This window comes from Pygocentrus nattereri, chromosome 30, assembly GCF_015220715.1.
Source record: "Pygocentrus nattereri isolate fPygNat1 chromosome 30, fPygNat1.pri, whole genome shotgun sequence".
Classification (NCBI taxonomy): Eukaryota; Metazoa; Chordata; class Actinopteri; order Characiformes; family Serrasalmidae; genus Pygocentrus; species Pygocentrus nattereri.
The window spans coordinates 678063-691328 of record NC_051240.1 but is presented as its reverse complement, the minus strand read 5'-3'; the positions used below and the strand labels follow the sequence as shown (position 1 = coordinate 691328).

Sequence of the window (13266 nt, the reverse complement as noted above, 5' to 3'; positions counted from 1 at the left end):
TTTTGGAGGTGATGTCTCCTATCTGCCGACCGGAGGGCAGAGTTGTTTGAGAAATACAAACATAATCTCCAATTGCATAAACATGACCCCACACATTCTATGGTCAAACACCTCCAAAATAAGGCCTTAATTGCCCATGGAGTGGGAATAAATATCTGCCATGCAGACTTATTCTCTTTGCTGAATTTGTCAAATGCCCCCCAACTACTGACAGTAACATTGTTAGAGACTTTGAAGGGACAGATATATTATTATTTATTATTATATGTTATTATTATTATTACTATTAAGATGATTAATATATACTGTTACTAGCTCTCTTTCTGAGAGCATAGGTCACTGAGATCTGCTCATATACTGAGGGAGGGAGAGCAAGTTCTGAGCAAGGAAGGGAGGAGTCACCATGACAATTGCTGGTTTCCAATGTCAATGTGTAACCTTAGGATACGTCTAACTTGGCATGACAACACAACAGAGATTCTGCGTGCATGGTGGGAGTGGGTGTCAGAGAATGAAAAAAACTGGAGAATGGTGGTCTAGGGAAGTGGGGGTGGGGTGTGACAAGGCAAAGGTATGCCCCAGGCAAGAGATGAGCAGTGTAATGTGATCATAATAGCAGTGGATCAACATGCTGAATTACAGCTTGGATTAATCCGTTTCAAACGAGATTAAATCTTAAACCTAGGAGCATTATTTAGCTTTTTTATGCCTTATTCTAGTTTACCCTACAGTGGCCTGAATGAGAGTCTGCTCTGGGATACTAGTTGTTCATTTGTCTCTGCAGATCAGAGTTAAATATTAATGTGTGTCTGTGTGCGTGTTGTACTGGAGAGGAGTGGCACTGATGTGTGACCGTTTATTCAGTACACTGCAGACCTGTATGACTGGCTCACCTCTAAATCAGGCAGGCAACCGAACAGTTCTCAAAAAACGGGTTTAACCCCATTGTTGCCAACAACAAAGCTTGTTTCCACGGCATCATCTGGGCCTATATATACCAATATCATCGCCACAGAGATCTAAACACAAGATTTGTCCTTCGCACTCCTGACAGCAGCCAGAAAAAAGAACCAAAATGGTAAGATATTTCATTTGCTCAATCCTTTGATTGCATTTAGGTTTTTTCGAGGACGTTATAAGTTACGTTAGCATAACACTGTTGTTGGAAAAAACAGAAAAAAAACTGAGATACGAGGTTTTGTTCCAACAGCTGTGTTTATAAAACTGCGTCCTCTCTTAAGAAGGAAGTTGACAATGTGTTTTATATATGTATCTGACAGATGGCAAATATAGATAAACAATGTGATAAACCAGGAAAAAACTTGTTTCCCAATGGGATTTACACTATATATCTAAAAGTATCTCCTTCTAATTAGTAAATTCAGCTATTTTTTGGTGCACTTACAGTGCCTAGTGTCAGCTGAAGGTGTATAAAGCCTCCAAGCATTGAGCTGCGGAGCAGTGGAAATGCATTCTCTGGAACAATGGAGCACCATAAAATACCAGTGAAGGGGGAATAAACGCTCTATGAATACCTTTGATATCTGGGGGGAAAATGATTAAATAATACATTAAATATGCAAGATGATGTAGTGTACATCTCAAAATCTCACATGTATACAGTTTATGTTCCAAACCAAAACCATGAAATGAAATTATATACCTACAAGTGTCTATGGGTTTATGTGTCTGTACTGATTATATATGTACATGTGCAAAAAAAATTATATGGATTATTCTGCTGAACTGATTCAAAGTCAGAGTTTAAAACCCATTTTAGACTTTTAACTGACTGAGACTTTAGACTGTTTCAGCAGTGCGAATTTTAGCAAATTTCGAGTGTAATATTTTTTATTTAAAAACAAAAACATTTTAGTTATTTTAGTTCATTGTTTAGGTAGTGACATTTTTTTATGTTTTTTTTTGGGACTTTGGGACACATTTATTTTAAAACAATGAGATCTACCTGCTTACCATGTGGTCATGAGGGACAGGGATGCAGTCTCATTAATGCCTAAATGACTTCAGTTTCAACTGAATCAGGAGAATATTCTATATGATGAACGCTTTTGTTTGCTCTGATATTTGAATCCTCTCTTTGCAGCGTGAGTGCATTTCAGTCCATGTTGGCCAGGCAGGTGTGCAAATGGGCAATGCCTGCTGGGAGTTGTACTGCCTGGAGCATGGGATCCAGCCAGATGGTCAGATGCCCAGTGACAAAACCATAGGTGGAGGAGACGACTCTTTCAACACTTTCTTCAGTGAGACAGGGGCTGGCAAGCATGTTCCCCGAGCTGTCTTTGTAGACCTGGAGCCCACTGTCATTGGTAACAGTTCCCTCTTTTAATCAAAGAAACTACCTCTTTCAAGTTGTCTCTTGCTCTACTATGTAAATACTTGTCAAAATCATACTGGTAGTGTACACAATATATGGTGATAATTGAATGGTAGTTTTTGTAGTAGTTTTGATTTATAGGACAGAAAATGGTTTTGCAGATAGTAAAGTCTGTGCAGTCTGCATTAATGCTTAGTTTGAACTTTTAGGCCATCAGATGCAATTGTAATGAATATTTTTCCTTCTTCTCCACTCCAGATGAGGTGCGCACAGGAACCTACCGCCAGCTCTTCCACCCAGAACAGCTAATCACAGGGAAGGAAGATGCTGCCAACAATTATGCCCGTGGTCACTACACTATTGGCAAAGAGATCATTGACCTTGTGCTGGACCGTACCCGCAAACTGGTGAGTAATAACACATCACTTCCATGGACACAGAACGAAGTTCTGCTTGTGTGATTTGGTTTTTCCTGGAAAACAAACAGATCAACTTTTTTCTTAATATTCTAGGCTGACCAGTGCACTGGGCTTCAAGGCTTCCTAATCTTCCACAGTTTTGGTGGAGGCACTGGCTCTGGCTTCACCTCTCTGCTAATGGAGCGTCTGTCAGTTGATTACGGCAAAAAGTCAAAATTGGAGTTTGCCATTTATCCTGCTCCTCAGGTTTCCACAGCAGTGGTGGAGCCTTACAACTCCATCCTGACCACCCACACGACCCTGGAGCACTCTGACTGTGCGTTCATGGTGGACAATGAAGCCATCTACGACATCTGCCGTAGGAACCTCGATATTGAGCGTCCCACATACACCAACCTCAACAGGCTCATTGGTCAGATCGTTTCCTCCATCACAGCCTCCCTGCGCTTCGATGGAGCCCTGAATGTAGATTTGACTGAGTTCCAGACCAACCTGGTGCCTTACCCTCGCATTCACTTCCCTCTGGCTACCTATGCCCCTGTGATATCTGCAGAAAAGGCATACCATGAGCAACTCTCTGTTGCCGAGATCACCAATGCCTGCTTTGAACCAGCCAATCAGATGGTGAAGTGTGATCCCCGCCATGGAAAGTACATGGCCTGCTGTCTCCTCTACCGTGGTGATGTTGTGCCTAAAGATGTTAACTCTGCCATTGCTACCATCAAGACCAAGCGTACCATCCAGTTTGTGGACTGGTGTCCTACTGGCTTCAAGGTGGGTATCAACTATCAGCCCCCCACTGTTGTTCCTGGAGGAGACCTGGCCAAGGTGCAAAGGGCAGTGTGCATGCTGAGCAACACCACAGCCATTGCTGAAGCTTGGGCTCGTCTGGACCACAAGTTTGACCTGATGTATGCCAAGAGAGCCTTTGTCCATTGGTATGTCGGAGAGGGCATGGAGGAGGGAGAGTTCTCAGAAGCCAGAGAAGACATGGCTGCTCTGGAGAAAGATTACGAAGAAGTGGGCACAGACAGCATTGGAGATGAGGGAGAGGAGGAGGGAGAGGAATATTAACATTAGTGAAGTCTTATTTTCTCTCCTATAAATAAAGGTAACAAAGTATTTCATGTGTTAAAACCATTCCATTTACACAAATGTAGTATTTCTGATTCTAATAAATGTTAAACAATACAAACAACCCATGGTATTTTTAAATATATGTGAAAAGAAGAAATAAAAACAACAAAAGAAACAACCAAGACAAAAAAGGTACTAATCCAACAGTAAAAAATGTGTTCTTGTTTTTTTTTTTTTTTTACAATATGTCTTTAATTGAGTTCTATTCACAATCTAATTCTTGTTTCCACTCTTTTTGAAGTAAATTACATTCAGCAAATATATCCTGCTGAGGTACATTTCATTGATATAAATCTAAGGATCCATCCTTTAAGTGCACTATATTTCCAAAAGTATTCACTCAGTTTGGAGGTCTGTAGCGATTCACTCTGCAGAAAGTTTTCTGCAGAGTCCATCGCTACAGACCTCCAAACTTCATGTGGCCTTCAGATTAGCTCAAGAATAGTGCGTAGAAAGCTTCACAGAATGAGTTTCCAAGCCTGAGCAGCTGCATCCAAGCCTTACATTACCAAGTGCAATGCAAAGCGTCGAATGCAGTGGTGTAAAGCGCCACCACTGCACTCCAGAGCAGTGGAGATGTTGTCTGGAGAGACAAATCACGCTTCTCCATCTGGCACTCTGATGGATGACTCTGGGTTTGGCGGTTGCCAGGAGAACGGTAATGGTCTAACTGCATTGTCTCACTGCATTGACTGCAAGTGTAAAGTTTGGTGGAGTGGGGATTATGGTGTGGGGCTGATTCTCAGGAGTTGGGCCTGGCCCCTTAGTTCCAGTGAAAGGAACTCTTAATACTTCAGCAGACCAAGAGATTTTGAACAATTTCATACTCCCAACTTTGTGGGAAGAGTTTGGGGACGCCCCCTTCCTGTTCCAACATGACTACGCACCAGTGCACAAAGCAGGTCCATAAAGACATGGATGAGCGAGTTTGGTGTGGAAGAACTTGACTGGCCTGCACAGAGTCCTGACCTCAACCCCATAGAACACCTTTGGGATGAATCAGAGTGGAGACTGTGAGCCAGGCCTTCTCATTCAACATCAGTCTGACCTCACAAATGTGCTTCTGGAAGAACAGTCAAAAATTCTCATAAACGCACTCCTAACCCTTGTGGAAAGCCTTTCCAGAAGAGTTTTCTTGAATAATGCATTTGAAAGACCACTATTTACATACAATGAATGCAAATGTAGGGACAACAGACAAGTACAGGTAAAGGATCCAAGGAGAAAAGAGTAAGTTTGCAGGCCCCAATTTGCATGGGTTTGATATGATTCAAGTCTCTGGGAATATCTACCTCTGGGTGGTTGAGAATGAATAGTTCTCAATGAATATATCTCTGCATTCTTTGTATTCTAAAAAGTCAGCCTGTAGCACATTAGAATTTGCCTTACAGTAACACATACAAATAGAAAAAACACCTCGTTCCTTCATCTCCTGTAGCTCAACTTACAAAACTCTTGCCTCAGGGGACTTCAGTGAAGGAACTTTGCTCTACATTTCTGTCCTCTTTTGTGACTGTCACTTTGCTTGGTACATTCTGGACATTTTTATTCTAAGCATTTAAAGTGCAATCCATAAATAACTGAAGAGTGATATAACTGCACTCAAGCAAATCTGATTTGAGATGACAATAACTACAGTTAAAGTGCAGAAAATTCTCTTTAATTCAAGGGTGTTTGCATTTATACTGGGTGAAGTGTATATAGTAACCACAGCCCCCTTATGTACATCGTGTTCCTATTCCACAGGACAGTAAGTAAACGAACTCATAAATTAAGTGCATGGTTTCTTGGTCAGCAGGAACACAGGTCTAAAAGCTGTTATAAAAATGAATAGCTGTCTGATTATTAATGGACACCACAGTACATACAAACACTTTGCCATCTTTTATTCTTTGCACAATGCATGAAATGCATATTCATTCTGACATTAATGACCTAAATCACAGTGATGAAGCTAGTAGCATTGGTATTGCATCTTTCTCAGTAAATGTACTGTGTAGTCCTGTGTAGTGTGACAAAGATGAGGAGATGACTGTGGGTGGGCCACTCCTGTCCTCTGCTCAAGCTCATCGCAGTCATATGACAGATGCGTGTAAACCCTAGGCCCACTTTCCCCCCCAAATGTGTGCAGTGTTTGATCTTTTTGCCAGTGTCTGTGGGGTTGATATACGTGTGTTAGTGTGAGATAAGACAACCTTATGAGCGCACAGCTCGACTATGTGCATGTCTCTCTGTCTGGCAAGTACTTCTTATTCAAACCAAAGCCCCGCCTACCGATTTCCAACTGTCCTTCCCGCCAATAGAAAACTGATGATTAGCCACTGCATGCCCCGCCCCCCGCCAGCGCCCAAGACTGGCGCCATGCTATATAAACACAGACGCACGTTTAGCCGCCCACACTGTCCTCGTTCACCGAATCCTCGACGTCGGCCCGGAGGGAAAATCCGAAACAATGGTGAGTCTTCCTTTTGTTCGAGTTGTTTGCAGCCGGAATCAAACATCTAGAATGATTCACGTGCACATTAATGTCTTCTGGCTGTGACGTTAGGATATTTGACTTCTCAGCCCCGCGATGGTGCGGCCTGAGGGCGCTTAACACGAGCGCACGTTTCCTTTATCCTGGAATGGGTTCCTCTAGGCAGAAAGGCCGTGTAGGCCGCTCCCCTGCGTCAGGGCCTTGGAAACGTACAGCGCCTAGGCCTTAGCTCGTCGGGAATAATGACGGGAAAGTGGATTTAATTCCCGCAGTGGCGCCGAGGAGGGCGCGGATTCCTCCCCAGAGAGAGATTAGGCTCCATTACATCACGCGCAGCACGTAGTTTTGAAGCAGGGCTGCCCGATATGAACAAAATGCTCTGTTGAGACTGTTTTGCAGTGCAGGCTTCCTTGCAGGAGCCGCATTAAACCCCGTCGATGGCGTCGAATGGGAGGACGAGGCATGGCTTCGGGTGCGTTCGTGATCTTTTAGGCTACGCAGAAGGTTTACTGACTCACTCCAATGCCGATCAGGACCTGAAGCTCAGTTCAGCGAGGCGTTCAAGTACTGATGCTCATGTTTTGCGATGTCCGTATTGAAGGTCGATACGGATTAACTGGATTTTGGGTTGAATGCTGGCAGTGATGTAGAGGAATGGGTGAAGTCGCGGATGGCGCTGAATCGGTTTCCCTCCATTTCTTTTCTTTCATAGTCATAGAGGAAGTTTGGCGGTAAGGGGTGGGGGTGGAGTCTCTGTCTGTCTCTCTCTCGTTCGGCCCGTCTGTCTGTCTCTCGTTCGGCCCGTCTGTCTGTCTGTCTGATATGAATAGAGACCGACTTGTTTGCTGTACTGAGTAGAAAGCTTTGCCTGCTTCTGCTAACATTAAAAAAATGACACATGGCGCTACTTGTCGAGATTTTAGATCATTTAAGTCCCACAATTGAGCCTTAAAAACACTTATACCTCTTTAAAGGTACTGTCACATTGCTTGTACCTTGCTGTATCTGCACAGGACATTTATGTCCATGCAGTTGTGTTGCGGTTTATGCAGATGAAGATATCCCAGTTATAGCTGATGTGACGTATGTAAGTGCAAACCCAGTGCAGAGCAGGTCACACTACTGGCTGAAAGGCTGTCCTTGGTCCGACAGCTTTTATTGATGAGATTTGGTAATGGGTGCTCTATTGATCATTCCTTAAATTAATGACCTCTTTAGAACAGGGCTATTCAGGGTAGCCTGATAATGAGTTACAATGCACGGACCAGATGGGTTTATCTGGTCTTAGTTTAGCATGAACAGGGGAACGTCCTGCCTTAATGAGTGCCTACACAAGTCCCCACCCTCTGATAATGACTGAAACAGATGCATGGCAGGATTGGCATCTCCTCCCTCTCTTTAAACACTGACAGCCCCCAAGAGCCTGATAACAGTCAAACTAATCATTTTGCTTTTGAGTTTTCCAGATTTCTTTATAATCTGATGTTTGTGGTGATTTTTAAAAATGTACAAATCAGAAACGGGTGTAAATGAAAGCTCTTGGTTACTTAACCCCTTTGCTGAAATGCCTTTCTAAGTAATGCTGAAAATCCCTTAATTTCTCCCCTTTCACCAGCGTGAGTGTATTTCCATGCATGTTGGCCAAGCTGGAGCCCAGATGGGCAATGCCTGCTGGGAGTTGTACTGCCTGGAGCATGGGATCCAGCCAGATGGTCAGATGCCCAGTGACAAAACCATAGGTGGAGGAGACGACTCTTTCAACACTTTCTTCAGTGAGACAGGGGCTGGCAAGCATGTTCCCCGAGCTGTCTTTGTAGACCTGGAGCCCACTGTCATTGGTAACAGTTCCCTCTTTTAATCAAAGAAACTACCTCTTTCAAGTTGTCTCTTGCTCTACTATGTAAATACTTGTCAAAATCATACTGGTAGTGTACACAATATATGGTGATAATTGAATGGTAGTTTTTGTAGTAGTTTTGATTTATAGGACAGAAAATGGTTTTGCAGATAGTAAAGTCTGTGCAGTCTGCATTAATGCTTAGTTTGAACTTTTAGGCCATCAGATGCAATTGTAATGAATATTTTTCCTTCTTCTCCACTCCAGATGAGGTGCGCACAGGAACCTACCGCCAGCTCTTCCACCCAGAACAGCTAATCACAGGGAAGGAAGATGCTGCCAACAATTATGCCCGTGGTCACTACACTATTGGCAAAGAGATCATTGACCTTGTGCTGGACCGTACCCGCAAACTGGTGAGGCTCCGTGTTGAATAAACTTGGCTGCTATGCTCCAAGCCAGTGTTTGGGTGCGCTAGAAACTTGTTTATGTTTAGAGGTGCTGAAGTAGACCTAACATTTGGAGAATCTTGGTTAAAACAGTGTAAATGTTTGTAAAGACAAACATTTCATATAAACTGCAAAAACTTCTGAGTAAAATACTTGACTGTGAAAGTTTGTAGCAGTGTTTTCTTGATGGCTTTGTTTGACATCAAAATGGTGACAAACTGCCAAGTATGTGACTGAAGTCATTGGAGAAGAAATCCCAAATTATTTAAGCAAGGAGTGTCTAATTCAGAAGTTTACTCAGTACACTTCTAAAACATACCTGGTAACTAGCAGGTGTATTTGGGTTGGTCTCCTACAGAACTGGAACCGCTGCATATTCCTATTAGGCCAAAGATGTGAAATTCTACTCCTTGGTTTCTTTCAGGCTGACCAGTGCACTGGGCTTCAGGGCTTCTTGATCTTCCACAGTTTTGGTGGAGGCACTGGCTCTGGCTTCACCTCTCTGCTGATGGAACGTCTGTCAGTCGATTATGGAAAGAAGTCCAAGCTGGAGTTTGCGGTGTACCCAGCACCTCAGGTTTCCACAGCAGTGGTGGAGCCTTACAACTCCATCCTGACCACCCACACGACCCTGGAGCACTCCGACTGTGCTTTCATGGTGGACAATGAAGCCATCTACGACATCTGCCGTAGGAACCTCGATATTGAGCGTCCCACATACACCAACCTCAACAGGCTCATTGGTCAGATCGTTTCCTCCATCACAGCCTCCCTGCGCTTCGATGGAGCCCTGAATGTAGATCTGACTGAGTTCCAGACCAACCTGGTGCCTTACCCTCGCATTCACTTCCCTCTGGCTACCTATGCCCCTGTGATATCTGCAGAAAAGGCATACCATGAGCAACTCTCTGTTGCTGACATCACCAATGCCTGCTTTGAACCAGCCAATCAGATGGTGAAGTGTGATCCCCGCCATGGAAAGTACATGGCCTGCTGTCTCCTCTACCGTGGTGATGTTGTGCCTAAAGATGTTAACTCTGCCATTGCTACCATCAAGACCAAGCGTACCATCCAGTTTGTGGACTGGTGTCCTACTGGCTTCAAGGTGGGTATCAACTATCAGCCCCCCACTGTTGTTCCTGGAGGAGACCTGGCCAAGGTGCAAAGGGCAGTGTGCATGCTGAGCAACACCACAGCCATTGCTGAAGCTTGGGCTCGTCTGGACCACAAGTTTGACCTGATGTATGCCAAGAGAGCCTTTGTCCATTGGTATGTCGGAGAGGGCATGGAGGAGGGAGAGTTCTCAGAAGCCAGAGAAGACATGGCTGCTCTGGAGAAAGATTATGAAGAAGTGGGCACAGACAGCGTTGGAGATGAGGAGGAGGAGGGAGAAGAATACTAATGGCCAGAATGGGATTACTCTACTTCATCAAGAGAAGACGACCAGATAACCGCACATTATATTTGCTGCAAGAAAATGAAATTGCTCAAAATATGAATCATTCCATTTAAGTGCACAGTTCACCAGTTTAGTCTTATCATTCATTTTAAATAAAAGAATAAATCTGGCTCTGTTTGTGTCTTTATTTTGAGTATTTAAGTAATTACAATTCTGTTCATTCTTGGAAAAACATTTAATTTGCAGGGAGTCAAACATGAATGACTTTGGGTCGGTTTGGAAGGGTTATTCTTTCAGAGTGTGCCGTTACGGGGTTTGATGCAAAGACAAAGTGAAAAAATAGATCAGTATGCATCGGTGCAAAGGCAAAAAAAGATGTCCATTAGCGTTTCTAAGAAAAGAGGAAAGTGTGATTCACAGGAACAGGGAAGTGATGGCATCAGTTTGACACATCAGTGGCTGAGATGTTTGAGTTTAAGAAGCCTAATTTAACACAAGCGGAACTGAAGCATGCTCGGAGACATCTCCCACACTTCATCATTAATGCTGTCGGTGCCCTGGGCCTTATGTAAGCTTTAGGGACTGTTCCAGTGTTTGGATTTATTCAGTCATTCAAAAACTTCAAGTGAATGCATGTAATAAATCTAGTATGCTCTTGTGCAGTTGTAGCTGTTTCAAGTAATGGATCAGAGTAAGAAATGGCAACAAATGAAGTTGTAGGTCATTCTAAAAGGGACTGGATAGCACAAAAGTTAAATTGATGCATTATAAAATGTATATATGAAAATAAATTTAGCACCTTACCTTCTGTTTATTGCCTTTTATTCAACTTTTTCAGGTGTATATGCTAAAAGTTAGAGCACAGAATCATGTTTTTTCCCAACAGAAGTAAAAACAGTTTGGGGGGTCCAAACATTCATGCCTGGAAGAATATGATTCCAGATGCCCCTAATGTGCACCATACAACTTCCTATCTTTAGTTTTTGTGCCTCCTCTGCCTCATTCTACTCGCCACAATTGTTGCACTAGTCCATGTAGGTACTGTACCTCCCATATGCCAAGCACTAGGCACAGGGGCTGCATCAGGCCTGTGAAAATGTTTTTTTGGTCAGTGTTGGCCTGTTTCACAATGCACTGCAGTGCATTGGTGGAAGGGAGTACTCTTCAATAGTGCAAGTATCTGTATTTTGCTGTTGGTGATATGGTGTAGTCTAAATAAACGGCTATCACGTTTAATACACTTATGAGTTTCTGACAGCTAACTAATTTATCTTTTGCCTTTTGTTACTAGCTTTTGTAACAGGCGTCCTCTTTGTTTTAATTCAGGGGTTTTTCCTGGGTGGGTAGCTGAACAGTATCAAACCGTTGTGTGTTGAAGACCCGAGGAATTGTATTAGTACAAATGTATAACTTTCTTGAACTCAGATTTCAGTCAGAGAATGAAATTGAGCAAGAGGAGAGGAGATCTTTCTTGGTGCTAGACAGAGTAAGTTGAAGTTTGCAAGAATTAGGACACAGAGATGATAATCCAGCCTGTATTGTCTGTGGTTATCATACAGGCTTAATACTGAGCAGAATAGTATGGGTCATGGTGAGTTTTACATTTCTGAGCTGCTGTATTAAGGAAGCAGTGCAAGGTCGGAATGATGGGCAGGAGGAGGCTAGGAAGACCAGACATGACCTAGTAGCAAAGAGGTGAGTTATAAGGGTTAGGCTATTTAAAGGTGTATGCCATCATACCATGTAAACACTTTCAGAGTGGTGGGATGCAAAATAATCATAACCACCTGTTTTTAGCTATACTAGGACTTTCAACAAGGTGTTTTATATTGATAGTAAAGCTCAAGAGCCTATGCTACTATCTTTTCTGTGAATAAAAATCCTGCCTATTATGCATTTAATTTTCAATGCAGGACAAAAGCAGACAGTTAGATTAAGGGGTGGCCTATGCATTAAGTGTTACTCAGGCTAGGCCTAGATGCTTCATGGTAGTAACACATGCATCTTTTTTTGCATGCTGATAGCATCTTTGTTCCTGGCATAGCATTGTGTGGATCTGTGTTTGACTATACTGATGGTCTGCAGTTGTGTGTGTGTGATTCTGACGACTTGCTGACAGTTTTTCTCTAGAATACATTTTTGTTGACCCCAGATTACAAAGGTTATTGTGTGGCACATACCCAGTGAGCTTGTGTAATGGATTTATCATCATCTAAACTGCAGACATGATGTTACTCCCAATTGTCATTGTATAATTCACATTCTGTGTGGAATTACAGGATTTACTAACTCAGAATCCTTAAGATTTTGAATAAACCATTTGTCTATAAAATGGATAAATGATAAACTATTCTGATGAATTCTGATACATTTTGGAACTGTGACCATTACGTAGTGCTGTAATGTGGACAACCTGCAGTAGACAAGCTAGTCCTCTGAACAGTTTTCTGTGGTAGTTTTATGATTAAATTTCCATTTGCATAGGTAGAGGTAGAGGTAGAAATGTGCTTGTGAGTGTAAAGCTGGATCACACACACTTGCCCATACTCATAATCTTCCATGCATTGCTAGCAGGCTGACTTGAAAAGGAAACATTCAGAACTGGAAAGCAGTCATTAACCCCAACTCATAGACCCGCAGATCTGCTTCTGTGTACTTACAACATCTGGAGCATGTAGAGCATGTAGGGTGCAGGGTGGGCCTTTCGGACCATTGCAATCCATGTCTGAGTTGGCATCCAGCCTATCTCTCTCTTACACACACATACACTGCATTGTCAAAAAACAGCCATTTGCACTCTCACAAAAACCATGAGACATCATCATATACTAGTATGTGCTCTTATGCAAGCTATATTTCAACCCATGCTTTAGCATGGAGATTATGGCTTCAGCTCTCCAGAGAAACTGTTACCAGAGGTACAGAGGTTCACTGCACATGTCTTGAATATATAGCACTGTGCAAAAGTCTTGGACACCTCAGCATATTGTTTAAAACCATAGATCCTTTATCATTTATTTAGCAGTACAACCGGGAACAAAAATGCTACGCATCATTAGAATACATGCAAAAGAACATAAAGGGATCTGGCCCTGTGACCGGAAGGTTGCCGGTTCGATCCTCAGGGCCGACAGTGCATGACTGAGGTGTCCTTGAGCAAGACACCTAACCCCCATCTGCTCCCTGGGCGCCGTGGATAGGGCTGCCCACCGCT

The 13266-nt window shown here is 43.0% G+C and overlaps 2 protein-coding genes across 2 annotated transcripts; both read left to right on the top strand.

The window, feature by feature from the left end:
• Window positions 1-2117: 2117 nt before the first annotated feature.
• Window positions 2118-3952, top strand: LOC108436424 (tubulin alpha-1A chain-like). Its single transcript, XM_017712899.2, has 3 exons — window positions 2118-2327; window positions 2594-2742; window positions 2848-3952. The coding sequence occupies exons 1-3, from the start codon at window positions 2147-2149 to the stop codon at window positions 3826-3828; spliced, it is 1311 nt and encodes a 436-aa protein (XP_017568388.2). The 5' UTR covers window positions 2118-2146; the 3' UTR covers window positions 3829-3952.
• Window positions 3953-6229: 2277 nt separating this feature from the next.
• On the top strand, window positions 6230-10223 carry LOC108436392 (tubulin alpha chain). Its single transcript, XM_017712847.2, has 4 exons — window positions 6230-6346; window positions 7983-8205; window positions 8472-8620; window positions 9078-10223. Exons 1-4 carry the CDS (start codon window positions 6344-6346, stop codon window positions 10053-10055), a joined length of 1353 nt encoding a protein of 450 aa, XP_017568336.2. The 5' UTR covers window positions 6230-6343; the 3' UTR covers window positions 10056-10223.
• The last annotated feature ends 3043 nt before the right edge of the window (window positions 10224-13266 follow it).